Source organism: Zea mays, chromosome 3 (assembly GCF_902167145.1).
Source record: "Zea mays cultivar B73 chromosome 3, Zm-B73-REFERENCE-NAM-5.0, whole genome shotgun sequence".
Taxonomy (NCBI): Eukaryota; Viridiplantae; Streptophyta; class Magnoliopsida; order Poales; family Poaceae; genus Zea; species Zea mays.
Window position 1 is genome coordinate 187,529,457 of NC_050098.1, and position 27,256 is coordinate 187,556,712.

General features: G+C 47.8%; 2 protein-coding genes across 2 annotated transcripts in view; one reads left to right on the forward strand and one right to left on the reverse strand.

Annotated features, from left to right (window-relative positions):
- Positions 1 to 189: 189 nt before the first annotated feature.
- LOC100285917 (uncharacterized) lies at positions 190 to 2,265 on the forward strand. The gene is made up of 8 exons (NM_001291585.1): positions 190 to 316; positions 428 to 651; positions 779 to 908; positions 1,044 to 1,049; positions 1,481 to 1,573; positions 1,656 to 1,706; positions 1,833 to 1,881; positions 2,005 to 2,265. Exons 2-7 carry the CDS (start codon positions 458 to 460, stop codon positions 1,851 to 1,853), a joined length of 495 nt encoding a protein of 164 aa, NP_001278514.1. The 5' UTR covers positions 190 to 316; positions 428 to 457; the 3' UTR covers positions 1,854 to 1,881; positions 2,005 to 2,265.
- A 5,851-nt stretch (positions 2,266 to 8,116) lies between these two features.
- The window catches only part of LOC100276964 (uncharacterized), a 46,762-nt gene continuing 27,622 nt past the window's right edge, over positions 8,117 to 27,256 (reverse strand). Inside the window, 1 exon segment of the mRNA NM_001150650.2 lies at positions 8,117 to 8,440. Within this exon segment, the coding sequence (NP_001144122.1) occupies positions 8,225 to 8,440 (216 nt within the window). The 3' untranslated portion in view covers positions 8,117 to 8,224.

Consider the following 27,256-nt stretch of genomic DNA (forward strand, 5'->3'; position numbering starts at 1 on the left):
GAAATGGCATTGTTGGAAGAAATCCGGTAGAAATAACATATCAAGTTCTCTACCACCGGGTCCACTTTCGTAAAACAAAAATAGAAGTCGACCGACAGGAGCTAGACGACGGGCCCATGGCCAGGGCCCACTCGCTCTTGTTCCCTATTTACAGCCGACGAACGGCCCAGATACCTCCGCTTCCACCATCGCACCCACCCGGAGCGCCTCCTCTTCTCCAGCGTCCGATCCCCATTCCCCACCTCTCCTCCCTCCGCCGCCAGCTCCCGCCCCCTTCTCTCCCCTCCTCGCCTCCCCGCGCGCGCGTTTTTATAAGGTACGTACGGCGCGTCGACACGCTGCGCGCCCGCCACCTTCCGATTCCCGGCGGCACCTCTCTACGATCTGACGCGATCGATGACGTGTGGCTTCGTCTTGGTGGATCTAGGGTTTCGGCGGAGGCGCCCGGTCGCTGGCGATGGCCGACGACGGCGGGAGCCACGAGGGCAGCGGCGGCGGCGGAGGCGTCCGGGAGCAGGACCGGTTCCTGCCCATCGCCAACATCAGCCGGATCATGAAGAAGGCCGTCCCGGCCAACGGCAAGATCGCCAAGGACGCTAAGGAGACCCTGCAGGAGTGCGTCTCCGAGTTCATATCATTCGTGACCAGCGAGTAAGTTGACAGTTGGCACCGCCTGGTAGACGGTAGCGTAGCGTAGCCTTGGTCTTGGATCGGGTTGGTTTTTCTTTGTTTTAATGTAGGATAGGTTCTGATGTAAGTTCACGGGTGCTGGTTGCAGGGCCAGCGACAAATGCCAGAAGGAGAAACGAAAGACAATCAACGGGGACGATTTGCTCTGGGCGATGGCCACTTTAGGATTCGAGGAGTACGTCGAGCCTCTCAAGATTTACCTACAAAAGTACAAAGAGGTCATTGATGGCTTACCCTCACTGTGTTGTAGATGTGGATCTTCTCTGTTTATTATAATGTTTCGTACATCTCTCTCATGGTGTTTCTTTATGCCCTTTGCATGTTCTCTTCTGATGACGGGCTGGTTATTACAGATGGAGGTATGCAATCTACATGCTTTTATTTATTTTTTCTGTCAGAACAACACTTATTTGACTTTGCTTTGGCTGAACCGTAGAAGTTTACAGTGTACACAACCTAATCAGTTTATTGACCTATAGTACCTTAGTCAGAAAACATAGAGCACTTGACAGGAAATACACACAATCAGCTTTGGAAGCTGCAAACTAGTATGTATTAAATAACCTGAACAAGACTGCTAGTTCTAAGAAACATTGCATACATGATCTCGTTTTTTCTTCCATAATTGACTGTTGTTGTTTGGCTGCACAACCTACCAATCATAGCAAGCTCCTGGGTAACTAATGTGGTAGCTGTGAACAAGTTAATACTGTCATGTACTGTTTGCACAGCCAGGCCCAGGATGCAACTGAATACTGATCACAATTTTTTTTTTGGAAAATTTTCGTAGGGTGATAGCAAGCTGTCTACAAAGGCTGGCGAGGGCTCTGTAAAGAAGGATGCAATTAGTCCCCATGGTGGCACCAGTAGCTCAAGTAATCAGGTTAGTTTTTTTTCATATGTGTTGACCACTATCCCAGTTATACTCTGGCAGTCTTACTAGTTACTACTCATTTTACTTATAGTTGGTTCAGCATGGAGTCTACAACCAAGGGATGGGCTATATGCAGCCACAGGTAATCTATCGTACTGTCATTTGTTAGTAAAACAATACTGCAGCTATTTTCCGTCTCACTAAACATGGCAGAAAATTTCGATCATTACATTATTCCACTAATAATTTTCTCTCTGTACGCACTCAGTACCACAATGGGGAAACCTAATAAAGGGCTAATACAGCAGCAATTTATGGTAATATTATTGCTCCCTGAATTTTGTTAACTAAAGATTCTGTATCATGCTATATGTATGTTTCCTTTTTTCTTCTTCTTTGTTTTGACAATTGCTTCTTTCTCTACGGTGTTTATCCATCAGCTAGGGAAGTCTCTGCATTGCTTACCATGTGTATTGGCAGAAAACAGGAGGCACTTACAAAGGGTGTTAATCTCTGCGATGGCTGCCTCTCAGGTGTAAATTGGCTTCGGTTTAGCGCTGCTTTTGTCCGTATATTTAGGATGATTTGACTGTTGCTACTTTTGGCAACCTTTTACATTTACAGATATGTATTATTCAGCATAAATATAATATAGTAGTCCTAGGCCTAAATAATGGTGATTAACATACCAAGTCTTTTATCAGGCTACTCGTTTTCTGGAACAGGATTCATGCTTAGCTTTCCCTCCTGTCTGAATGTGATGGTTGCCTGAATCCTAATTTGCCTGTCTGTGGTGTGAGACCATCTCCAACCATTCCCCTCATATTTCTCCTCCTATCTGTACTTTCTATTATATTTTACTACTTTACCTCAAAAGATACTCCTACATTTAGAAGGTTTCCAACCATTCACCGCTCCCTTTGTATACTATAATTCAATTATATTTGATATATTTTTTATCAGTTTTTAAAGTTTGAAAAATCAGACTATTTTAGTTACCTTTTAATACACACTGGTTCACTAGGATGGCAACTGATGTATAGCCGTCGGTAGTTAAACAAATAATATCCTGAGAAGGATTTTTTAGCTGAGATGTGTTTTATTATTGATAATAATGGTATGATGTGGATATATTTTACCTACAGGTACATAAGTATGGGTAGTATCCACTCATACTCGTTTACCTAACAGTTATAAATTCTTGCCCACTAACATATCCATTGGTAGAGAAATTATTCTATACCCACTTTGACATCGTGTAAAATTCGTCGGATTTTTGGTTTCGGGTACTCATTGCCTCTAGGTTCCACCCTATAGTACACGTTAAAGAGGGTGGAGGGAGGTGTGTGGGGTGTTGTTGGAGAAGGCCTCAATATACGAGCATCTCCGCCCGATCTCTGATAGTGCAACTCCTATACGTTATTTTAGGCGAGTAGCTTAAAATCAATTTAGGACATAAAAAGTTTAAGGGGTTTTCACTTTGGATGCAAATACTCTATCCGGTCTTTAAATACTTAACTTTTAAGGATTTTTGACTTTGGATGCAAATACTTGATGTTAAAGTATTTGAAACTCATTTTGGACTAGTATATCCGTGATCTAGGTGGTCCGCATATTCTCTCACGCAAGACTAATTATTCATAGACGCTTGGTTTTCTCCACCGCATGCTTGCATGCACAAGCGATCCCAAGACCTGTCGTAATGAAGACCAGCGTTGCAACCATATATGCTACTATCTTCTTAGACATTTACATCCCTATTAAATGAGACGTCTCTTGACAAGTCTCTAAGCTGTTAAGTGAAAAAAATCTCTTCCTTCACGACTTTCTATACTTATTGTCTATTAACTGTATTATGATCAGAGTCTTAAGGTTGCATCATACAGTCTCTTAGCTATCTCTTGTATTTACAAAACCGTTTAGAGTCTCTAGGTTGTATATGCCCTTATATTTGGTATGAAACCTGAATGTATTTATTAGGACATGACAGAGAAAATTTATTTAATAGCTTCTTGGTATATGAGATCATTTCTAAAACATCAAGTATTTGAAGATTGGAGGGAGTATCCCATGGAGATGTTGTAAGCATTTCCATTGGTGGCAGTGGCACTAGTCTATATGAGAAAAAAATATTGCACCCGCTAAAATACCATGTTGTGATGTTTTAAAAATTACCACAGAATCATGTAATGCGAGACACCTGAAGTTAAGAGCAGTCGCAACAATTCAGTTTGAAATCTGTGTGATGCTGAGATTCATAATGTCATTTTCAGCACATGATGGACTGTCATGTTAGCTGCTTGTTTGCTTCTTAACATCTAGGATTAATTTCAAACTGTATATTTAATTTATATGTACGACATACATGATTTTATGCTGTTTTTTTTAAAAAAAAAATTGCACACATTGTATTTTAGCTATCGAGGACGCTCACCCATTTGGGCGCCAAATCTTCATTGCCTATACAAACCTCCATTGGGTTGGCTTCCTAAACCAAGTGGGGTTCTCCAAAATTCTCCTCTCCCACTCTTCTCCACATAAATTGTAGCCACATCCTACGATGTCTTCGAATTTTCCACAAGATAGGACCAAATTTCATTACTGAAGAAAGCAACAAAACTACAAAAGTTTAACCACCTAAAGTATTATCAGATCGTGTCACTTTCAGCGTAGCTCAAACAACGAAGTACCATCAATATGTTAACAAGGAGCAAATTAAACAGATGATCTGTATGGGTGATTTGATTACTGAATCAAATTAAACACAAGCTCATCCCTTTTCCATTTTATTTTGGGAGACTATTTTTGCTATAGTTTTGCAACGTAAGCCACAAGAAAATTTTGATTTTGAGCAACACCTTTGCTTTCCAAATATGTTTATTGTGAACACCGTCATTATTTCTACACAGCTGATATATAAACACTATTCATCACCTAGAGCCACCTGTATCAACCAGTCCATAAGGAAACTAACCACACTAGGAAATTAACCAGACCAAGGAACCAACCACACCAACCGAGTAGAAGTTAAAATGGGCCCACGAGCTCGTTCTGTATGCGCACATAGGGTATAGACTGCTCTACATTTATGTTCAGAACGAGAAAGTAGTCATGGAAAGCCTTAGAGATAAACTCTCCAGTGTTATCCATTTTGATCAACTATATATATGTGGTTCTTCGGAAAGCTCATACATAATCCGAATAATAAATTTCACAAACACGTGGTGCACGACAAGCACACATAGCTCCATTTAGCACAAGCATATATAAGAACTATAAAGTATCTGAAGGGCCCAAACAAGGGACTAATTGGACCACATATGTCACACTGATGTCTCTAGGAAACTCGGGGACTCAACCTTTATTTTCAATTAAGAGGGATTACTTATCAATTTTTCTTTAGCACAAGAGACACATAGAAAGCCTTTAGAAATTTATGTTGTTTTCATGCCACATCCAGTAGAGCTAGTTATAATGTTTCGCATCATTGTTAATCCAGGGTGTACTAGTCTTTCATGCCATACTCGAAAAGACTTGGGATTTTAAAATATGGTAGACATCACAACAAATTCAATGAGTGATTCAATTATAGAGTAATACAACTCAAAGGATGTGCATAACGCTTTCTCTACCACTTTCGTCTCACATTCATATGGGGCTGTGATATGGAGGTTTTCAACACCACCTTTACACGCAGTTGTAACGTGATAGCTGCTACTACGAATATCTTTGAACATGGAGTATGAGTTGCTCCCAGATACATGAATACTTCTTTAATAAATATCCTAATATTGTTAGTGAGGACAACAATGGCTCGACCGAAGCCTACAATGCATGGTTGCATACAATTGTAGTGATATTCTCAGTCATCTTGTCTGAAAACATTTTCCCTTGACTTAAAGTTCCAGACATAATTGAAGTTTATGAGGAAGTAGGATGGTTACAGTGAGTTGGCCACCAATATTGTTACCTTGGTAGGGATTTGCATAAAAAGGTAGAAACTATACAATCTGTTGGACATCAATATTTCCATGTGATTTACAGAATGCAACTTGCGACCGAAAAGGAAGTCAATTTAATTCTTTCCATCGGTTAGGTCAATACTAAACTTAAGCTAGCAAAGCTAATCCAAAATTTAACCTATCACACGGACCACATAAAGGTCTGCCAGTACTTGAACATTAGTCACATCAGACAAAAGAGCAACATTTAAAAAGATTAATCACAAGCTATTTATTTGAATTGCAAAACAAAACAGCAAAATATCTTGTATGCCTTTCTTCCAGCCTCAGCATATGAATGGCCAAATACATCTTTTCATTTATATGTGGCAAGGGCCAGTCATGTTGATAAAATTTAAAGCTAAAAGTACCCGGGCAATCTACATTTCTATCCTTTTTTTGTTAGCAACTATAATCTACATCTCCGTTGGAGGAACTGTAAGATGAACCTGCCCTCTACAATGTATATTGCTGTAAACTTACAAAATAAGGTTGGCAATCTCAATGACGACTGCACTCATGCGCTAGGATGAAGTCTAGCGGTGTGACAAAATGTTGTGTATCGGGGAAAGCCCATCTTGCCCACCAAATTTGACACCTGTGCTCCAAAAAATTGTAAGAGATGAACCAATCTCTTTAAGTGTTGAACTACACATACATCAGTCTTCATCATCTGCTAGCAGAGCAAATGAAAATGGCTTGAACTTCGAACCATCCCCGTGATAGAACTTGTTCATGAACTCAACCCAGTGCAGACACAGTGCATGCAAGAAGGCACTCAGTGTTTCCATCATGAGCACTATGAAGTAAGTAGCAAAAGAAAAAACTATAAGCCCCACTAACTTCACGATAAGACTGTCATACCTACGAACAACAAGTAAGCAATCTTAGTAAGTGATCATTAAAGTTTGCCCATCATACATGTACAAAGAAGTGTTGGAAGGTCAGGTCTCTTATAAAAGCAACAGACAATAAATTGAAAATTGGCTGCCGAGGGCCTTGGATGTTGGCTGGGGACTTCAATCTCATCTACAGGACCTCCGACAAGAATACCAATCATTTCATCAGAGCTATGATGAATAGATTCAAAAGATTAATTGAAGACCTAGCCCTGAAAGAAATTCCCTTACATGGGAGACAATATACTTGGTCCAACCAGCAAGTGAATCCAGTTCTTGTCAAGCTGGATAAGGTGTTATGCTCAGTGGACTCGGAAATACTATTTCCAAATGTCCTCCTTCAAAGTACTGCCTCCCAAGATTCTGACCACTGCCCTCTCATCCTGGGACTTACAGATAACAGAACTGGAAGAGGAGGTCATTGTCTTGTAGTCTGGGGTTGAGTTTGCCGACCACTTCAGCTTGGATGTCTTGGCATATCTAGTTTTCCTGAATTATGTTGGGCCCTTCGAATGCGTTGGCTATGGCTGCAGAAGACTGATCCTACTCGCCCTTGGTCCGATCTCCACATAAAAGTTCCTGGAAAAGCTAGAGCTTTCTTCATGGAGGTGGTCATTACTGAGGTGGGAGATGGCACAAATACAAAGTTTTGGAAGGATAAGTGGTTATATGGTAAGTGAATTAAAGACCTTACTCCAAGTTTTATAATATTATACCCAAGAGGATTATCAATAGCAGGACAATTTATGAGGCAATTACAGATAGAAAATGGATCTCTGATATTAAAGGTCCACTGACAGTGGGAGTCTTAACAGATTATCTTCAGTTGTGGGATATGACTTCAGTTTGGCAGCTGCAGCTTGAGGTTGAGGATAAACATGTTTTCAGTATTGCTCCTAATGGCATCTATTCAGCAAAGATTGCTTACGAGGGCTTCTTTTTGGGGTATGTAAATTTCCCTCATCACAAGAAAATTTGGAAAACTTGGGCCTTGCCAAAATGTCGTTTCTTCATCTGGCTGGTTGCACAAAATCGTCTCTGGACAGCGGATAAACTTGCTAAAAGAGGGCTGAGTCATCCTGAGAAGTGACCCTTTTGTGATAAAAAAGATGAAAATATTGATCATCTCCTTGTTACATGTTCCTTCTCCAGGGAATTCCGGTACCTGTTGTTAAGGAATTTTGGTTTGCATTCTTTGGTTCCTCAACCTGATGTTGGCTCATATCTAGGCTGGTGGAAATCGGTGGGGAATATTGCTACTGGGCTCACTAGAAAAGGGCTTGATTCCCTTATCATTCTGGGAGCCTGGACCTTGTGGAAACATATAAACAAATGCGTTTTTGATGGCTGCAACCCCAGTGTTACCATAAGATTTAGAGCTGCTAATGAGGAAAGAATGCAATGGGAGATTGCTGGTGCTAAAGGGCTCTGCCATCTAGCTGTACCTTTAGCTAAGAGCTAAGAAGAGTCTAATGGATTCTTTTATGTATGCTTCTTACTGGCCTCCGTAAGGAGGCTGTTTTGTACTAGCCTTTCTTGGCCCCCTTTTTCCTCTTCTTAATATATTATGGGGCGCAGTTCTCGAGAAAAAAAAGGTTTGTTAGAGTAGCGGCAAGTGCTTACCCCCAGGCAAGTAACAGCAGCTTCTCATAGAAAACTGTTGACAGCTCTGAATGCGCCAAACTCAAACCAACAATTAATACACAGAAGTGAGGAGTTGAAACGGGGAAAGTTAAAAACATGCAACAACCAGCATAACATCACAATACACAAGAGGCAAACCTCAGAGCCCAAAGGCGAAGATAAGATGCAGTATTTGAAACCACACCAAGTACAAATTCAATGGAATGTATCATTTGATACACAAAAACTTCGCTGAAATTGAAATCATCATGACGTGTTCGGTTGGAATCAGGTTCAGAATCTGGATCCATTTCAGATGTCCCTAGGAAGCGATAGGTGTGACCTTGAAATCTCTGCATCCAGGTATGCAAAAATAGTTATTTTCGCCTTGCCTACTTAAACATAAAAGGAATTTCTATTTGTTTCTCATAAACAACGACCATTTACGTATATTTGTTGAGAAATTTTGAGGATGCACTAAGTAAAAGGGTCGTTGTTAAAGAGAACTTAGTACAGAAATTGCCTTGATATATTTTCAAGAACATTTTCCAAATCACAATACCTCCTTATGAAGTCTCTTCAAGATAAAAGGTTTTGGGAAGAGCATGCATGGAACAACGACCAGAGCTAGAGGTAACAATAATATCTGAAAGGAAAAGGGAGACAAAAGGGCACACCAAGGATATTGGAAATACAAAGTATTACTTTTATTTTTTTCAGAAGGATGCACTTAATTGAACCTGGAGTTTCTTTTGGCCCCAAAACAGTTGATTTTCTCCAAGATCTCCAGCGGGATCAAGGAACATATATATCATGACATGATAAAGATCAGCTTGAGAGCCCGTGCACCACTTGATAAGAATCAGGAGTGCTAAGTAACTAAAAAGGCTATTCAGGAAAATCATCTGTGGTATGAATTGATACCTGAAGAATGTGCGCAGTTAAAGCACTACAATTTCTCTCTAATTTGGCTGTATCAGAAGAGAAGATACAAACGAATATACAACACCTTATGTCAAGGGCATTTCCATGAAATCGTGCGTCAAAATAACTTAATACAACCCCCAGGTTCATCTAGGCAACACCCATTAGTATAGACATCTTCATCTTTAATTAATTTAGAAACGGTAGCTCAGACCAACTTCCACGCCAGCTTGGGTCCACCCCAAAAGGATAGGGGTCACGGACTTTGATGAGACCAATAGTATGTGTGCATCATTGAAGCAAAAAGTTAGGTGTTAAATCTTAGCAGAGAAACATTCAGTGGATGGCTATCTGACATTCAAATGAGTTACATGCAAAAATTGCTTCATTGACCGACTGTTGCTATTCCCCCAGTACCTATTTAGGGCCTGCTCGTTTTAATCTCAATCCATGTGGATTGGATGGTGTTGGTGGGTTTAACTCATTAGCAAGTCAAAGTTCTTCTTAATTTTTTTTCCCAATCCCATTCAATCCATATGGAGAAGGACGGGCCTGGTACAGCGGTAGAGCCAACCGTCTATAACCGGAAGGTCCCGGATTCGAGCTCCAGCCTCTGCATATTATGCGGGTAAGGCTTGGCGCTCAAAGATACCCTTTTCCAGACCCCGCAAAGTGCGGGAAGCCTACGACACTGGGTACGCCCATTCAATCCATATGGAATGGGAATAATCGAACAAGATCTTATGTGTCGTCAAGGGAATCGTGTTAGTCAAACTTTCTCAAATTTGACTAAGTTTATAGAAAATATTTAAACATTTGTGTCTCTAAATAAATTTTGTTAGAGTATGTGTTCTCTGTGTGTGGACTGGCACCACTGTTGGGTTGTGATAGTCGCCTAGAGGGGGGGGTGAATAGGGCGAAACTGAAATTCTCAAAAATAATCACAACTACAAGCCGGGTTAGCGTTAGAAATATAATCGAGTCCACGAGAGAGGGTGCAAAACAAATCGCAAGCAAATGAAGAGTGTGACACGCGGATTTGTTTTACCGAGGTTCGATTCTCGCAAACCTACTCCCCGTTGAGGAGGCCACAAAGGCCGGGTCTCTTTCAACCCTTCCCTCTCTCAAACGGTCCCTCGGACCGAGTGAGCTTCTCTTCTCAAATCAAAGCCGGGAACAAAACTTCCCCACAAGGGCCACCACACAATTGGTGCCTCTTGCCTTGATTACAATGGAGTTTTGATCACAAGAACAAGTGAGAAAAAAAAGAAGCAATCCAAGCGCAAGAGCTCAAAAGAACACGATAAATCTCTCTTACTAATCACTAAAGCCTTGAGTGGAATTGGAGAGGATTTGATCTCTTTGTATGTGTCTAGAATTGAATGCCTAGCTCTTGTAAGTGGTTGAGAAGTGGAAAACTTGGATGCCATGAATGGTGGGGTGGTTGGGGTATTTATAGCCCCAGCCACCAAACTTGACCGTTGGTGGAGCTGTCTGTTCGATGGCGCACCGGACAGTTCGGTGCCCCAGCCACATCACCAATACCATTGGATTCCGACCATTGGAGCTTCTGTCTTGTGGGCCCGCCTGGATGTCCGGTGCACACCAGACATGTACTGTTCACTGTCCGGTGTGCCAGTATGGGCACGCCTGACTTCTGCGCGCGCTGCGCGCGCATTTAATGCGTCGCAGGTAGCCGTTGGCACCGAGATAGCCGTTGCTCCGGAGTTGCACCGGACAGTCCGGTGCACACCGGACATGTCCGGTGAATTATAGTGGACTAGCCGTTGGAGATTCCCGAAGCCGGCGAGTTCCTGAGGCCGCTCTTCCTTGGCGCACCGGACACTGTCCGGTGTACACCGGACAGTCCGGTGAATTATAGCGCGAGTGCCTCTGGAAATTCCCGAAGGTGGCGAGTTCGAGTTGGAGTCCTCTGGTGCACCGGACAGTCCGGTGCCTCCAGATCAGAGGTGCCTTCGGTTGCCTCTTTGCTCCTTTATTGAATCCAAAACTTGATCTTTTTATTGGTTGAGTGTGAACCTTTTACACCTGTATAATTTATACACTTGGGCAAACTAGTTAGTCCAATTATTTGAGTTGGGCAATTCAACCACCAAAATTAATTAGGGACTAGGTGTAAGCCTAATTCCCTTTCAATCTCCCCCTTTTTGGTGATTGATGCCAACACAAACCAAAGCAAGTATAGAAATGCATAATTGAACTAGTTTGCATAATATAAGTGCAAAGGTTGCTTGGAATTGAGCTAATGTAAATACTTACAAGATATGCATGGATTGTTTCTTTCTTATTTAATATTTTGGACCACGCTTGCACCATAGGTTTTGTTTTTGCAAATTCTTTTGTAAATCCTTTTCAAAGTTCTTTTGCAAATAGTCAAAGGTAAATGAATAGGATTTTGTAAAGCATTTTCAAGATTTGAAATTTTCTCCCCCTTTTTCAAATGCTCTTCCTTTGACTAAACAAAACTCCCCCTAAATGAGATCCTCCTCTTAGTGTTCAAGAGGGTTTTGATATAATTTTTGAAATACTACTTTTTCCCCATTTTTGAACACAATAGGATACCAATTGAAAATATTCTTGGAAACATGAAGTTTTTGAAATTGGTGTGGTGGTGCGGTCCTTTTGCTTTGGGCTCTTACTTTCTCCCCCTTTGGCATGAATCGCCAAAAACGGAATCATTAGAGCCCTCGATGTACTTTCTCCCTCTTTGGTCAAAAACAAATAAGATAAGATTATACCAAAGATGGAGTTCTTTTGCTTGGTGCTCATGGTTTCTCTCCCAAGAATGGAGAGTTGCTTGGAGTGACGGCGAAGGATGAGTTACGTAGTGGAAGCCTTTGTCTTCGCCGAAGACTCCAATTCCCTTTCAATACACCTATGACTTGGTTTGAAATAGACTTGAAAACACATTAGTCATAGCATATGAAAGAGACATGATCAAAGGTATACAAAATGAGCTATGTGTGCAAATCAACAAAAGAAGTTCCTAGAATCAAGAATATTTAGCTCATGCCTAAGTTTGTTAAAAGTTTGTTCATCAAGAGGCTTGGTAAAGATATCGGCTAATTGATCTTTAGTATTAATGTAAGAAATCTCGATATCTCCCTTTTGTTGGTGATCCCTAAGAAAATGATACCGAATGGCTATGTGCTTAGTGCGGCTATGCTCGACGGGATTGTCGGTCATTTTGATTGCACTCTCATTATCACATAGCAAAGGGACTTTGGTTAATTTGTAACCGTAGTCCCGCAGGGTTTGCCTCATCCAAAGCAATTGCGCGCAACAATGACCTGCGACAATGTACTCGGCTTCGGCGGTGGAAAGAGCGACCGAATTTTGCTTCTTTGAAGCCCAAGACACCAAGGATCTTCCCAAGAACTGGCAAGTCCCCGATGTGCTCTTCCTATTGATTTTACACTCTGCCCAATCGGCATCCGAATAACCAATCAAATCAAATGTGGATCCCCTAGGATACCAAAGCCCAAACTTAGGAGTATAAGCCAAATATCTCAAGATTCGTTTTACGGCCGTAAGGTGAGCTTCCTTAGGGTCGGCTTGGAATCTTGCACACATACATACGGAAAGCATAATATCCGGTCGAGATGCACATAAATAGAGTAAAGAACCTATCATCGACCGGTATACCTTTTGATCCACGGACTTACCTCCCGTGTCGAGGTCGAGATGCCCATTAGTTCCCATGGGTGTCTTGATGGGTTTGGCATCCTTCATTCCAAACTTGCTTAGAATGTCTTGAGTGTACTTCGTTTGGCTTAGGAAGGTGCCTTCTTGGAGTTTCTTCACTTGAAATCCTAAGAAATACTTCAACTCCCCCATCATAGACATCTCGAACTTTTGTGTCATGATCCTACTAAACTCTTCACATGTAGATTCGTTAGTAGACCCAAATATAATATCATCAACATAAATTTGGCATACAAACAAATCATTCTCAAGTGTTTTGGTAAAGAGCGTAGGATCGACCTTTCCGACTTTGAATCCATTTGCAATAAGAAAATCTCTAAGGCATTCATACCATGCTCTTGGGGCTTGCTTGAGCCCATAAAGCGCCTTAGAGAGCTTATAGACATGGTTAGGATACTCATTGTCTTCAAAGCCGGGAGGTTGCTCAACATAGACCTCTTCCTTGATTGGTCCATTGAGGAAGGCACTTTTCACGTCCATTTGATAAAGCTTAAAGCCATGGTAAGTAGCATAGGCCAATAATATACGAATTGACTCAAGCCTAGCTACGGGTGCATAGGTTTCACCGAAATCCAAACCTTCGACTTGGGAGTATCCCTTGGCCACAAGTCGAGCTTTGTTCCTTGTCACCACACCATGCTCATCTTGCTTGTTGCGGAAGACCCATTTGGTTCCTACAACATTTTGATTAGGACGTGGAACTAAATGCCATACCTCATTCCTAGTGAAGTTGTTGAGCTCCTCTTGCATCGCCACCACCCAATCCGAATCTTGAAGTGCTTCCTCTACCCTGTGTGGCTCAATAGAGGAAACAAAAGAGTAATGCTCACAAAAATATGCAATACGAGATCTAGTAGTTACCCCCTTATGTATGTCGCCGAGGATGGTGTCGACGGGGTGATCTCGTTGGATTGCTTGGTGGACTCTTGGGTGTGGTGGCCTTTGTTCCTCATCCTCCTTGTCTTCCTCATTTGCATCTCCCCCTTTATCATTGCCGTCGTCTTGAGGTGGCTCATTCGCTTGATCTTCTACTTCATCAACTTGAGCCTCATCCTCATTTTGAGTTGGTGGAGATGCTTGCGTGGAGGAGGATGGTTGATCTTGTGCATTTGGAGGCCCTTCGGATTCCTTAGGACACACATCCCCAATGGACATGTTCCTTAGCGCGATGCACGGAGCCTCTTCAACACCTATCTCATCAAGATCAACTTGCTCTACTTGAGAGCCGTTAGTCTCATCAAACACAACGTCACAAGAAACTTCAACTTGTCCAGTGGACTTGTTAAAGACTCTATATGCCCTTGTGTTTGAATCATATCCTAGCAAAAAGCCTTCTACAGTCTTAAGAGCAAATTTAGATTTTCTACCTCTCTTAACAAGAATAAAACATTTGCTACCAAAGACTCTAAAATATGAAATATTGGGCTTTTTACCGGTTAGGAGTTCGTATGATGTCTTCTTGAGGATTCGGTGTAGATATAGCCGGTTGATGGCGTAGCAAGCGGTGTTGACCGCCTCGGCCCAAAACCGATCCGAAGTCTTGTACTCATCAAGCATGGTCCTTGCCATGTCCAATAGAGTTCTATTCTTCCTCTCCACTACACCATTTTGCTGTGGCGTGTAGGGAGAAGAGAACTCATGCTTGATGCCCTCCTCCTCAAGGAAGCTTTCAATTTGAGAGTTCTTGAACTCCGTCCCGTTATCGCTTCTTATTTTCTTGATCCTTAAGGCGAACTCATTTTGAGCCCGTCTCAAGAATCCTTTTAAGGTCTCTTGGGTTTGAGATTTTTCCTGCAAAAAGAATACCCAAGTGAAGCGAGAATAATCATCCACTATTACAAGACAATACTTACTCCCGCCGATGCTTATGTAAGCAATCGGGCCGAATAGATCCATGTGGAATAGCTCAAGCGGCCTGTCGGTCGTCATGATGTTCTTGTGTGGATGATGGGCTCCAACTTGCTTTCCTGCCTGGCATGCGCTACAAATCCTGTCTTTCTCAAAATGAACATTGGTTAGTCCTAAAATGTGCTCTCCCTTTAGAAGCTTATGAAGATTCTTCATCCCAACATGGGCTAGTCGGCGGTGCCAGAGCCAACCCATGTTAGTCTTAGCAATTAAGCATGTGTCGAGTTCAGCTCTATCAAAATCTACTAAGTATAGCTGACCCTCTAACACACCCTTAAATGCTATTGAATCATCACTTCTTCTAAAGACAGTGACACCTATATCAGTGAAAAGACAGTTGTAACCCATTTTGCATAATTGAGATACAGAAAGCAAATTGTAATCTAATGAATCTACAAGAAAAACATTGGAAATAGAATGGTCAGGAGATATAGCAATTTTACCAAGACCTTTGACCAAACCTTGATTTCCATCCCCGAATGTGATAGCTCGTTGGGGATCTTGGTTTTTCTCATAGGAGGAGAACATTTTCTTCTCCCCTGTCATGTGGTTTGTGCACCCGCTGTCGATGATCCAACTTGAGCCTCCGGATGCATAAACCTACAAAACAATTTTAGTTCTTGACTTTAGGTACCCAAACGGTTTTGGGTCCTTTGGCTTTAGAAACAAGAACTTTGGGTACCCAAACACAAGTCTTGGAGCCCTTGTGTTTGCCCCCAACAAACTTGGCAACTACTTTGCCGGATTTGTTAGTCAAAACATAAGATGCATCAAAAGTCTTAAATGAAATGCTATGTTCATTTGATGCATTAGGAGTTTTCCTTTTAGGCAACTTAGCACGGGTTGGTTGCCTAGAGCTAGATGCCTCACCCTTATACATAAAAGCATGGTTAGGGCCAGAGTGAGACTTCCTAGAATGAATTCTCCTAATTTTGTCCTCAGGATAACCGGCAGGGTATAAAATGTAACCCTCGTTATCTTGAGGCATGGGAGCCTTGCCCTTTACAAAATTAGACAATCTTTTAGGAGGGGCATTAAGTTTGACATTGTCTCCCCTTTGGTAGCCAATGCCATCCTTAATGCCAGGGTGTCTCCCATTATAGAGCATACTTTTAGCAAATTTAAACTTTTCATTTTCTAAGTTATGCTCGGCAATTTTTGCATCTAATATTGCTATATGATCATTTTGTTGTTTAATTAAGGTCATGTGATCATGAATAGCATTAATATCAACATCTCTACATCTAGTACAAATGGAAACATGCTCAACACTAGATGTAGAGGGTTTGCATGAATTAAGTTCAACGATCTTAGCACGCAAGATATCATTATTATCTCTAAGATCGGAAATTGTAACATTGCAAACATCCAGTTCTTTAACCTTATCAATTAAATTTTCATTTTCTACTCTAAGGTTAGCAAGAGAAATGTTCAATTCTTCAATCTTAGTAAGTAAATCATCATTATCATTTCTAAGATTGGGAATTGAAACATTACAAACATGTGAATCAACCTTAGCATTTAAACTAGCATTTTCATTTCTAAGGTTGGTAATAGTGTCATGGCAAGTACTTAGCTCACTAGATAATTTCTCACATTTTTCTACCTCTAGAGCATAAGCATTTTTAACCTTAACATGCTTTTTATTTTCCTTGATTAGGAAGTCCTCTTGGGAGTCCAAGAGGTCATCCTTTTCATGGATGGCACTAATTAGCTCATTTAGTTTTTCCTTTTGTTCCATGTTAAGGTTGACAAAAAGAACGCGCAAGTTATCCTCCTCATTGCTATCATCATCCTCATCACTAGAGGTTTCATATTTAGTGGAGGATCTTGATTTTACCTTCTTCCTTTTGCCGTCCTTTGCCATGAGGCACTTGTGGCCGACGTTTGGGAAGAGGAGTCCCTTGGTGACGGCGATGTTGGCGGCGTCCTCGTCAGAGGAGGAGTCGGTGGAGCTCTCGTCGGAGTCCCACTCGCGGCACACGTGGGCATCGCCGCCCCTCTTCTTGTGGTACCTCTTCTTTTCTTTCCTCTTTCCCTTCTTGTCGTTATCCCTGTCACTGTCACTTGATAATGGACATTTGGCGATAAAGTGACCGGGCTTACCACACTTGTAGCAAACCTTCTTGGAACGGGATTTGTAATCCTTCCCCTTCCGTTGCTTGAGGATTTGGCGAAAGCTTTTGATGATTAAAGCCATCTCCTCATTGTCGAGCTTGGAGGCGTCAATTGGTTGTCTACTCGGTGTAGACTCCTCCTTCTTCTCCTCCGTCGCCTTAAATGCCACCGGTTGTGCTTCGGACGTGGAGGGTTCGTCAAGCTCGTTGATCTTCTTGGAGCCTTTGATCATGCATTCAAAGCTCACAAAATTCCCGATAACTTCCTCGGGGGTCATTTGAGTATATCTAGGATTACCACGAATTAATTGAACTTGAGTGGGGTTAAGAAAAATGAGTGATCTAAGAATAACCTTAACCACCTCGTGGTCATCCCACTTCTTGCTCCCGAGGTTGCGCACTTGGTTCACCAAAGTCTTGAGCCGGTTGTACATGTCTTGTGGCTCCTCCCCTTGGCGAAGACGGAAGCGACCGAGCTCCCCCTCGATCGTTTCCCGCTTGGTAATCTTGGTGAGTTCATCACCTTCGTGCGCGGTCTTGAGTAGGTCCCAAATTTCTTTTGCATTATTCAACCCTTGCACCTTGTTGTACTCCTCCTTGCTTAGAGAGGCGAGGAGTATGGTTGTAGCTTGAGAGTTGAAGTGCTCGATTTGGGCCACTTCGTCCTCATCATAATCCTCATCCCCTAAGGATGGTACCTGTGCTCCAAACTCAACAACATTCCATATACTTTTGTGGAGTGAGGTTAGATGAAATTTCATTAAATCACTCCACCTAGCATAATCTTCACCGTCAAAGGTTGGCGGTTTGCCTAATGGAACGGAAAGTAACGGAGTATGTCTAGATGTACGAGGATAGTGTAAGGGGATCTTACTAAACTTCTTACGCTCTTGGCGTTTAGAAGTTACGGAGGGCGCATCGGAGCCGGAGGTCGATGTTGATGAAGTGTCGGTCTCGTAGTAGACCACTTTCCTCATCCTCTTGTGCTTGTCCCCACTCCGATGCGGCTTGTGAGAGGAAGATTTCTCCTTCTTCTCTTTGTGATGAGAAGAAGGTTTCTTCTCCTTCCCTTTGTTGGAGGAGCTCTTCTTCTTCTCCTTCCTCTTGGTGCGGGACTCTTCCGATGAAGTGCTCCCTTGGCTTGTAGTGGGTTTGTCGCCGGTCTCCATCTCCTTCTTAGCGTGATCTCCCGACATCACTTCGAGCGGTTAGGCTCTAATGAAGCACCGGGCTTTGATACCAATTGATAGTCGCCTAGAGGGGGGGTGAATAGGGCGAAACTGAAATTCTCAAAAATAATCACAACTACAAGCCGGGTTAGCGTTAGAAATATAATCGAGTCCACGAGAGAGGGTGCAAAACAAATCGCAAGCAAATGAAGAGTGTGACACGCGGATTTGTTTTACCGAGGTTCGGTTCTCGCAAACCTACTCCCCGTTGAGGAGGCCACAAAGGCCGGGTCTCTTTCAACCCTTCCCTCTCTCAAACGGTCCCTCGGACCGAGTGAGCTTCTCTTCTCAAATCAAAGCCGGGAACAAAACTTCCCCGCAAAGGCCACCACACAATTGGTGCCTCTTGCCTTGATTACAATGGAGTTTTGATCACAAGAACAAGTGAGAAAGAAAAGAAGCAATCCAAGCGCAAGAGCTCAAAAGAACACGGCAAATCTCTCTTACTAATCACTAAAGCCTTGAGTGGAATTGGAGAGGATTTGATTTCTTTGTATGTGTCTAGAATTGAATGCCTAGCTCTTGTAAGTGGTTGAGAAGTGGAAAACTTGGATGCCATGAATGGTGGGGTGGTTGGGGTATTTATAGCCCCAGCCACCAAACTTGACCGTTGGTGGAGCTGTCTGTTCGATGGCGCACCGGACAGTCCGGTGCCCCAGCCACATCACCAATACCGTTGGATTCCGACCGTTGGAGCTTCTGTCTTGTGGGCCCGCCTGGATGTCCGGTGCACACCGGACATGTACTGTTCACTGTCCGGTGTGCCAGTATGGGCACGCCTGACTTCTGCGCGCGCTGCGCGCGCATTTAATGCGTCACAGGTAGCCGTTGGCACCGAGATAGCCGTTGCTCCGGAGTTGCACCGGACAGTCCGGTGCACACCGGACATGTCCGGTGAATTATAGTGGACTAGCCGTTGGAGATTCCCGAAGCCGGCGAGTTCCTGAGGCCGCTCTTCCTTGGCGCACCGGACACTGTCCGGTGTACACCGGACAGTCCAGTGAATTATAGCGCGAGTGCCTCTGGAAATTCCCGAAGGTGGCGAGTTCGAGTTGGAGTCCGGTGTACACCGGACAGTCCGGTGCCTCCAGATCAGAGGTGCCTTCGGTTGCCTCTTTGCTCCTTTGTTGAATCCAAAACTTGATCTTTTTATTGGCTGAGTGTGAACCTTTTACGCCTGTATAATTTATACACTTGGGCAAACTAGTTAGTCCAATTATTTGTGTTGGGCAATTCAACCACCAAAATTAATTAGGGACTAGGTGTAAGCCTAATTCCCTTTCAGGTTGCCGGCGCATTAAGGTTATATATATATATATATATATATATATATATATATATATATATATATATATATATGAACACATACTCTAGACGACCCCTCCCCGCCGACTACGGAGGCGCAGCCGCGGCCCCCTTTTCCAGTTCACGCCCTTCCCTCCCCATCCGGCGTGGCCGCCCCTCCCTTGTGTCGCCGTCTTCACGCCCGGATCCACGTCGCCGAGCTGTGCCGCCACACCCTTGGTCGCGCTTCCCGTCGCAGGCGCCCGAATCCGCGCCGCCACTGTCGTTTGGTCTCGAATCCGCGCCGCCGGACTGTGTCGCCCCGCCTCCCCTGCTCACGGCGCGGGCGCGACCACGACCGTCCTTCCCCGCCCCACCTCCTCAACCGTCGATCCGCCACCGCAGTGCCTCCCCGCGCTGCCGGCCGCCCCGATCCATCGCCGCACTGCCTCCCCGCGCCGCTGGCCGCCCCGATCTGTCGACGGAGGCGGTCTGATCCTCGGACCGCGTCGACACCTAGTAGCACCCCTTCACGCTCCTTTCATCGGCGTAACCCATCCCCTGCTAGGCCCTATCCCCCCCTTATCGCCTTCGTTGGACCCGTCGCTGCCGCGTCGGATCCACCGTTGTTGTGGCCTTCCTGGGTAGATCTGTCGTCCCTTTAGACGGTTCGTCGTCTTCATGGCTGGATCCGTTGCTGCCGTGGCCTTCTCGGTCGGCTCCGCCGTTACCGCTTCTACTCTGCCGCGGGTGCAGCCACCTTGACCGTGCGCAAACGTGTGCGCTGCCGCCGCCTCCCTGGTGGGGCTCCTCAACGTCCAGACGATCGAAGAAGCAAGAAGGTCCTCGACCTGCTGATGCTCTTTTGCTATGTCGCCCCATCGATCGTTGACGCTCGAACGTCGACCCCTCCCGAAGAACAGGCTACTGTTGTGTCTCCCGACCACGACCACCTCGACTTCGGCTACCTCGACATCCAGTGGCTATCGTCTTCTTGGAGTGCACACCGGTCTCTACTCCAGCCGCAACATGCTCACCTTCACGACGTTGAAACTGAGGGGGTTTCAACCTGTCGGCTCCTACCTTCGGCTTCTACTCCAGTCTCATCGTGTGCGGTGCCCTCATTGCGACTGTGTGGGGATGTTAGAGTATGTGTTCTGTGTGTGTGGGGGGGGCATCACTGTTGGGCTGCCGGTCCATTAGGGTTAGGGTTCCGAGTCTATATATATGTATTCACCATCCCTATGCAATACAATCAAGCAGTTCACTTTCTTACAAATTTATTGTGAAAATAGATTCAACAACCTATCAAATGGTACTAATTTTGTATTATAATATTAATATTTTATTTTACATATTTAGTCAAAGTTAAGGACAGAGGGAGTATATGTTAATAGAGGAAGTCAAACATTAGATTAACTACCATCCATTCAGAAAAGGAACAAACAAATAGATAAAGGTCTATGGACCACAATGTTATTACGGTGTCGTCTAGGTGCCGACTAGGAGTCTAGGTGCCCGACCGGACTTGTCGTGATGCGTTGTCTTGCTTGAAACCAACACGACACTCGTCTATAAAGTATGGTGTCGTGACGAGGATGCCTAGACGTCGGGCCGTGCACTTTGTAGGGAGGTGAATCGAACCTATAGATAGGTAGTATTTATGAACTAAACGTCGTGGACAAACTGCTGCCGCCAGCAACTTCTCCGTGGACAAGCCATTGCCAACAACTTCTCTGAGGTCAAACTGCCATTAATCCTCTGCCTCCCATTCCACATCTGTTGCTCTACTTGGCGTGCGCCGCTTAGCTCCACTCTACTCAAAACTTGACAGTCGGCAGGACACGAGAAGGACTAAGGATGATGAGAGGAAGAGGACCGATTGATCGAGGACTGATTGAGTAAATGGTAGAACTAGTTGGTCACCTAACTGTCACCTAGACAGGCGTCCAAACGCCCTAGAGGTGACTCAGTAAGTCACCTCGCCAGGGTGCCGTGATAACCATGATAGACCATCAACAAAAATGGCTACAACCAAGCAAAAAGTATGGCTATCTAGACCACATACTTCACCATAGACAATGCACTAATAAATTCACTCGATTTGAGTAGCAGGTGCACATATTTTTTTAAGTCAAAACTCCTATAGTAAGCTCTTCCAGTAGCCAATTTCGGATGCTCATCTGATGGCGCTGGCAGCTTTATTTGGATGGACAATTGAGGATGGCGAGGAGGCCCATGCAACTACTCTGCTGTCCTATTTTTGAGGGATCCCCTCCTTGGTTGTCTCTTTGCTATTTGTCGGCGTTTCGAGACCGGGGGGTCCCCGAGCCGACGAGTGAGTGTGCTGCGTGCCCCAGCCTAGATGGGTCGAGCGCGTGGGCGAGCGCGAAGGGGGGAAGAGGCGAGGTGGCCGGAGACGGGCGTGAGAGAGGTGGAGATCCCGCGGCCTTCGTGTTCGTCCCGCGCCCAGGTCGGGTGCGCTTGCAGTAGGGGGGTTACAAGCGTCCACGCGGGTGAGGGAAGCGAGCGGCCCCAAGAGAGCGTCTGTCTCGTCCTCGTCCCCGCGCGGCCAACCTTCTCTAAGAAGGCCCTGGTCCTTCCTTTTATAGTCGCAAGGAGAGGGTCCAGGTGTACAATGGGGGGTGTAGCAGAGCGCTACGTGTCTAGCGGAGAGAGAGCTAGTGCCCTAGGTACATGCCAATGTGGCAGCCGGAGAGGTCTTGGCACCTTGCTGGCGTGATGTCGTGGCTGTCGGAGGAGCGACGGAGCCTGGCGGAGGGACAGCTGTTGGAGCGGTCGAGTCCTTGCTGACGTCGCCCTGCTTCCGTAAGAGAGCTGAGAGCCGCCGTCGTCACAGAGCTTGTGGGGCGCCATCATTGTCCATCTGGCGGAGCTGGCCAGATGGGACGCCGATCTTGTTCTTCGTGACCCGAGTCGGCTCGGGGTAGGATGATGATGGCGCTTCTTGTTGACGTGGCGGGCCTGTGCCCTAGGTCGGGCGACGTGGGGGCTCCTCCGAAGCCGAGGTTGAGTCTGTCTTCTGTTGCCGAGGCCGAACCCGAGCCATCGGGTCGGGCGAGGCGGAGGTCGTTCGGCCGAGGCCAGGGCGGAGTCCGAGCCCTGGGTCGGGCGAGGCGGAGTTTCGTCGTCTTCCGGGGCTAAGCCCGAGTCTGAGCCATCGGGTCTGGCGAGGCGGAGGTTGTTCGGCCGAGGCCAGGGCGGAGTCCGAGCCCTGGGTCGGGCGAGGCGGAGTTTCGTCGTCTTCTGGGGCTTAGCCCGAGTCCGAGCCCTGGGGTCGGGCAGAGCGGAGTTCGCCGTCTTCCGGGTCTTAGCCCGAGTCCGAGCCCTGGGGTCGGGCGGAGCGGAGTTCGCCGTCTTCCGGGTCTTAGCCCGAGTCCGAGCCCTGGGGTCGGGCAGAGCGGAGTTCGCCGTCTTCCGGGTCTTAGCCCGAGTCCGAGCCCTGGGGTCGGGCAGAGCGGAGTTCGCCGTCTTCCGGGTCTTAGCCCGAGTCCGAGCCCTGGGGTCGGGCGGAGCGGAGTTCGCCATGGCGCCTTTGGCAAGGCCTGACTGCCTGTTAGACTCACTCTGTCGAGTGGCACTGCAGTCGGAGTGGCGCAGGCGGCGCTGTCCTTCTGTCAGACTGGTCAGTAGAGCGGTGAGTGACGGCGGTCACTTCGGCTCTGCCGGGGGGCGCGTGTCAGGATAAAGGTGTCAGGCCACCTTTGCGTTAAATGCTCCTGCAACTTAGTCAGTCGGCACGACGATTTAGTCATGGTTGCTTCTAAGCGAAGCCAGGGCCTCGGGCGAGCCGGATGTGTGTCCGCCGTTAAAAAGGGGGGCCTCGGGCGAGACGGAAGTCTCTCGAGGTCGGCTGCCCTTGGCCGAGGCTAGGCTCGGGCGAAGCGTGATCGAGTCACTCGTGTGGACTGATCCCTGACTTAATCGTACCCATCAGGCCTTTGCAGCTTTATGCTGATGGGGGTTACCAGCTGAGAATTAGGCGTCTTGAGGGTACCCCTAATTATGGTCCCCGACAGTAGCCCCCGAGCCTCGAAGGGAGTGTTAGCACTCGCTTGGAGGCTTTCGTCGCACTTTTTTGCAAGGGGACCAGCCTTTCTCGGTTGCATTTGGTTCCGGTGGGTGCGCGCGAGCGCACCCGCCGGGTGTAGCCCCCGAGGCCTCGGAGGAGTGGTTACACTCCTTCGAGGTCTTAATGCCTTGCGTAATGCTTCGGCTGGTCTGGTCGTTCCCTCATGCGAACTGGCCGTAGCTCGGGTGCACGGTCGGGGCCCAAGCTCTCGGGCTGGTATGTTGACGCTGTCAACGGTTTTGGCCGGAGCCAGGTTTGCGAGAGCAGCCCCCGAGCCTCTGCACAGGGCGAGAGGACGATCAGGGACAGACTCGGCTTTTTTACATACGCCCCTACGTCGCCTTTCCGCAAGGAGGAGGGGGGAGAGCGCCATGTTACCCTCGATGGGCACCGAACATGGTGTCTCCGGTGAGCTGCAAGCGGGTAATCCGAGTGGACGTCCGTGCCCCGTTCGTTGGGGGTCGGCTAGGGGCCCAGAGGCACGCCCAAAAGTACCTGCGGGTGATTTGCCGGACCCGGTCCCCTGGCGACGGGGTCCGAGGGCTCGATGCCTCCCTCCGATGGGATTCCGTTACAAGATCGTTCCCGCTGGTCCCGGAAATGTCCTAGGGTACCTCGGGAGCGCAGCCCGAGCCTCGGTTATGTATTGAACGTACCCCTGGTCATCCCTCGCTCGGTGTCTGAGGCGACTGTGAACCCTTCGGGGGCCAGCCTTCGAACCCCTGATCAGTAATGGGCGCGGAGCCCGAGTAGCCTGAGGCGGCCATGGAACCCTTCGGGGGGCCGGCCTTCGAACCCCTGACCAGTAGTGAGTGTCGGGCCCACGCGATCTGAGGCGACTGTTGAACCCTTCGGAGGGCCGGCCTTCGAACCTCTGATCAGTAGGGGGGCTCGGAGCCCGGTTCCTTCACAGGGAAGGATCCTTTTCGGGGTATCCTCCTTTCCCGGTCCCTGTTGCAAGAGATAGAGGAAGAGGACAAAGGAAAAGGATACGAAATCGAACGACGTGGCGTACCTCTTTTTTGACGCGGTTATTACGGCGAAGGCGAAGCGTCGTCCGCTTCTCCTGCCAGAGGCGCCGCGTGTCCCGTCGCGGAGTTAATGCGACGGGGCGAGTGGTTGGCGGGGCGGCCGTTGCGCGTGCGCGAGCCGTTCGAGGAACAGATCACGGGTGCACCGTCTTCACTCCGTGGGTGGAGGCTCTCTTGCTGTCCCAGGATGGGACGTGAGCCTGGCTGACGACGTGACTGCTGCGCCCGCCCGCCTGCCACCGCCATTACTGTCGGCCCACTTTCGGCCGCTTTGACCAACGCGCCAGGCTGGCGCTGCTGGGTCGTGTGCTGGGTCGCCTCGAGTCGCGGCATAGGCTCCGTAATCGAAGAGGTGCGACGGTGGCACAAGTGGCGGTGCGGTCGCTTGCATGCAGCAACTGGCGCGCTGGTTGTGCGACGCGTGGGCCTGGGCCTCCAAGCCGGCGCGTCAGAAGTCGGAGAAGCGCGTCCACCTGGCGCGGTTGCATGCCGCCTGCATGGCTGCCCGCCCCTCCCGCCCGTTGGTCTGGGCGAAAGTGGGGAATCGCCTGTAACCGCTGGGCGGTCGTGTGCACCGCGCACGACGGTTTGGCTTCTTCTGCTTCTGAGTTGTTTTGCATGACATGCGGGACCCAGCCCCCGCGCCGCAGGGGAGGGCCTTGGAGCGTGTTGGAGAAGACTCGGCCCGTGGCGTCTGGGGGCGCACGTCGGGAGAGTCGTCTTTAAAAGGAGGGTCGACCCCTTTCGGAAGGCAACCATGTCTTCTTCCTCCCTTATGCGTCGAGTCTTTCCATCTTCCAAGCCCCCGGATGGGGGGTACCCGCCGTCTTTCCGCCTCCTCGTTGGAGGAACGCAACTCCGTGGGAGTTGGTACCTTTCAGCCATCGTTTCGGCTTCAAGGATTTTCATCATGCAGCCCGGTCGCACCCCTCCACCGGTGGTCATCCAGGATGGTGACCTCCGGCTTGATGGTGGGGGAAAGCGAGCCGGGCTGCGGCCCCTTCCCCTCCCTCAGCCTCAAGGATTTTCATCACCAAGGCTGGGGAGGGGAGAGTGCCGAGTTGGGGTCAGCCCCTGCGCGGGCGGTGGCCCGCTCCTTCACTCAGTGATGGGGGGGAGGAGCGGTTGTTGCCCGTGGCGCTGGCAGCTGCAGCGTGCCTGGTCTTCAGACGCGAGTGGCTTTGGAGCCGCTCGCGGCGCCGGCGTCCGCCACGGCACCTGGAAGAGGTTCTTCCGCCGGCGCGACGGCCCGGGCCGGCCACGGACTGACCTCCAACTCTACGGCCTTCTGCCCGTCCTTGCCTCATGAGTTTTGGCGTGGGCGGGGGCCTCCTGGCAGCAGCACCCGCCCTGAGGTCAGTGCTGCCGCTGTTCGACCCCCCGGAGCAGAAGTCGTCGTCGTCGCCGCTGCTGGAGCAGGTGACGGCGCGCCGTTCGTCGGCCTTCCGTTGCTCCGCAGGCCTTCCCCCTCGGAGGGGGGTTGTTCGTACCTGCGGAGGGGGAACCGGAGTTCCGTTTGTAATGGCACTTTGAATGCCAGTGTTTTTGTTCATTGTGGCTGTCGGGGCCTGAACATGTATGTAATTTCGGCACGGAGCCGTGTTTTTTCCTCATTTTCGAGCACTAAGTCTCGTCTGTTGATTATCCGACCCGCTTCACCAAGCATGAGTCGCCCCGTGTCAAGGTGACGAGTGAGGTATCCGTATCCCGGAGGCGTAGGAATCCCTCGGCTCGATCGGCCTCGTTGTCTGAGGCTCCTCTAGCTTAGTTAAAAGGACCCCTTGGCCGCTCTTCGATGAGCCGAGGCCAGGGGTAGCGATATCAGTACGAACAGAGGCGGAGTTGGCTCGAAAATGGGAACCTGGTTAGCCGGAGCTTAGCCGGGTTGCCCATCAGCGGGGCTTGACGTCGGAGTTGATGACCCGAGGCTTCGGGTCGGGCTGGCGCCCTTGGAAGATGCTTGGCCGAGGCCCCAGGGGTAACCGGCCGAGCCGCCTGCTCGGGCCGGATTCCCGGAGAAGTCCCCGGACCGCGTCGCCATCCGAGGCTGGGTCGGACCTTGCTGAAGGCGTCGTCGATGCCGAGGGTGGTACGGCCCCCTTCGGCGTGAAGACCCGAGCCTGCAGGATCAGTTTGTCTTGTAGCGTGTGCCTTCTGCGGCTGCCGAGGCCAGAAAACACACCCTCGCTTCGTTGTAAAGCCGCGTCTCCTTTTCCTCTTATTTCGAGCATCTGGACCTTCCGCCGGTAACAGGGATGTTTGCGTGGGCGAGAGTTGCTTCTCGCGGAAGGTGACGAGTGAGGTATCCGTATCCCAGAGGCGTGGGAGTCCCTCGGCTCGGTCGGCCTTGCCGCTTACGCGTACTTTCGCCCGTCCATGAGGCCCTGTCACCGATTCAGTCGAGAAGGCTTGAAGGACCGTCTCGGCAGAAGAGCTTCCGGTCGTTAAGACTTGTTCGGTCCACGGAATCACTTTATCCGAACGCGAGTTACTTATCACAGAAGGTGATGAGTGAGGTATCCGTATCCCGGAGGCGTAGGAGTCCCTCGGCTCGGTCGGCCTTGGCTGCTTACGTGTACTCCGTCGTTTCCAGGATCCGCTTTTCGAAGCAGTCAAAAAGCACGAAAGAAATTCTGCTGAAAAGAGATCCTTTTTCGAGGAAAAATTCGACGCAGAGGGGGTCTCCCCCCTTTTAGCCCCCGAGGGAGGGTCGGGCTTTGCCGAGGCTAGGCCGACCCTTCCTTGACGACTAAACTTTGCGTGGGTGCGAGGTATATGAACAACTTGAAAACATCTTAAGGGTAGAAGCGACGTAGCTGTTTGATGTTCCAAGCGTTGTCGTAGATCTCGCCTTGGT

Coding starts and splice junctions, on each gene's coding strand:
- LOC100285917 (NM_001291585.1), top strand. CDS start 458: ATGGCCGACGACGGCGGGAGCCACGAGGGCAGCGGCGGCGGCGGAGGC. Junction 652..778: donor ATATCATTCGTGACCAGCGA/GTAAGTTGACAG, acceptor TGCTGGTTGCAG/GGCCAGCGACAAATGCCAGA. Junction 1,574..1,655: donor CCAGTAGCTCAAGTAATCAG/GTTAGTTTTTTT, acceptor TTTTACTTATAG/TTGGTTCAGCATGGAGTCTA.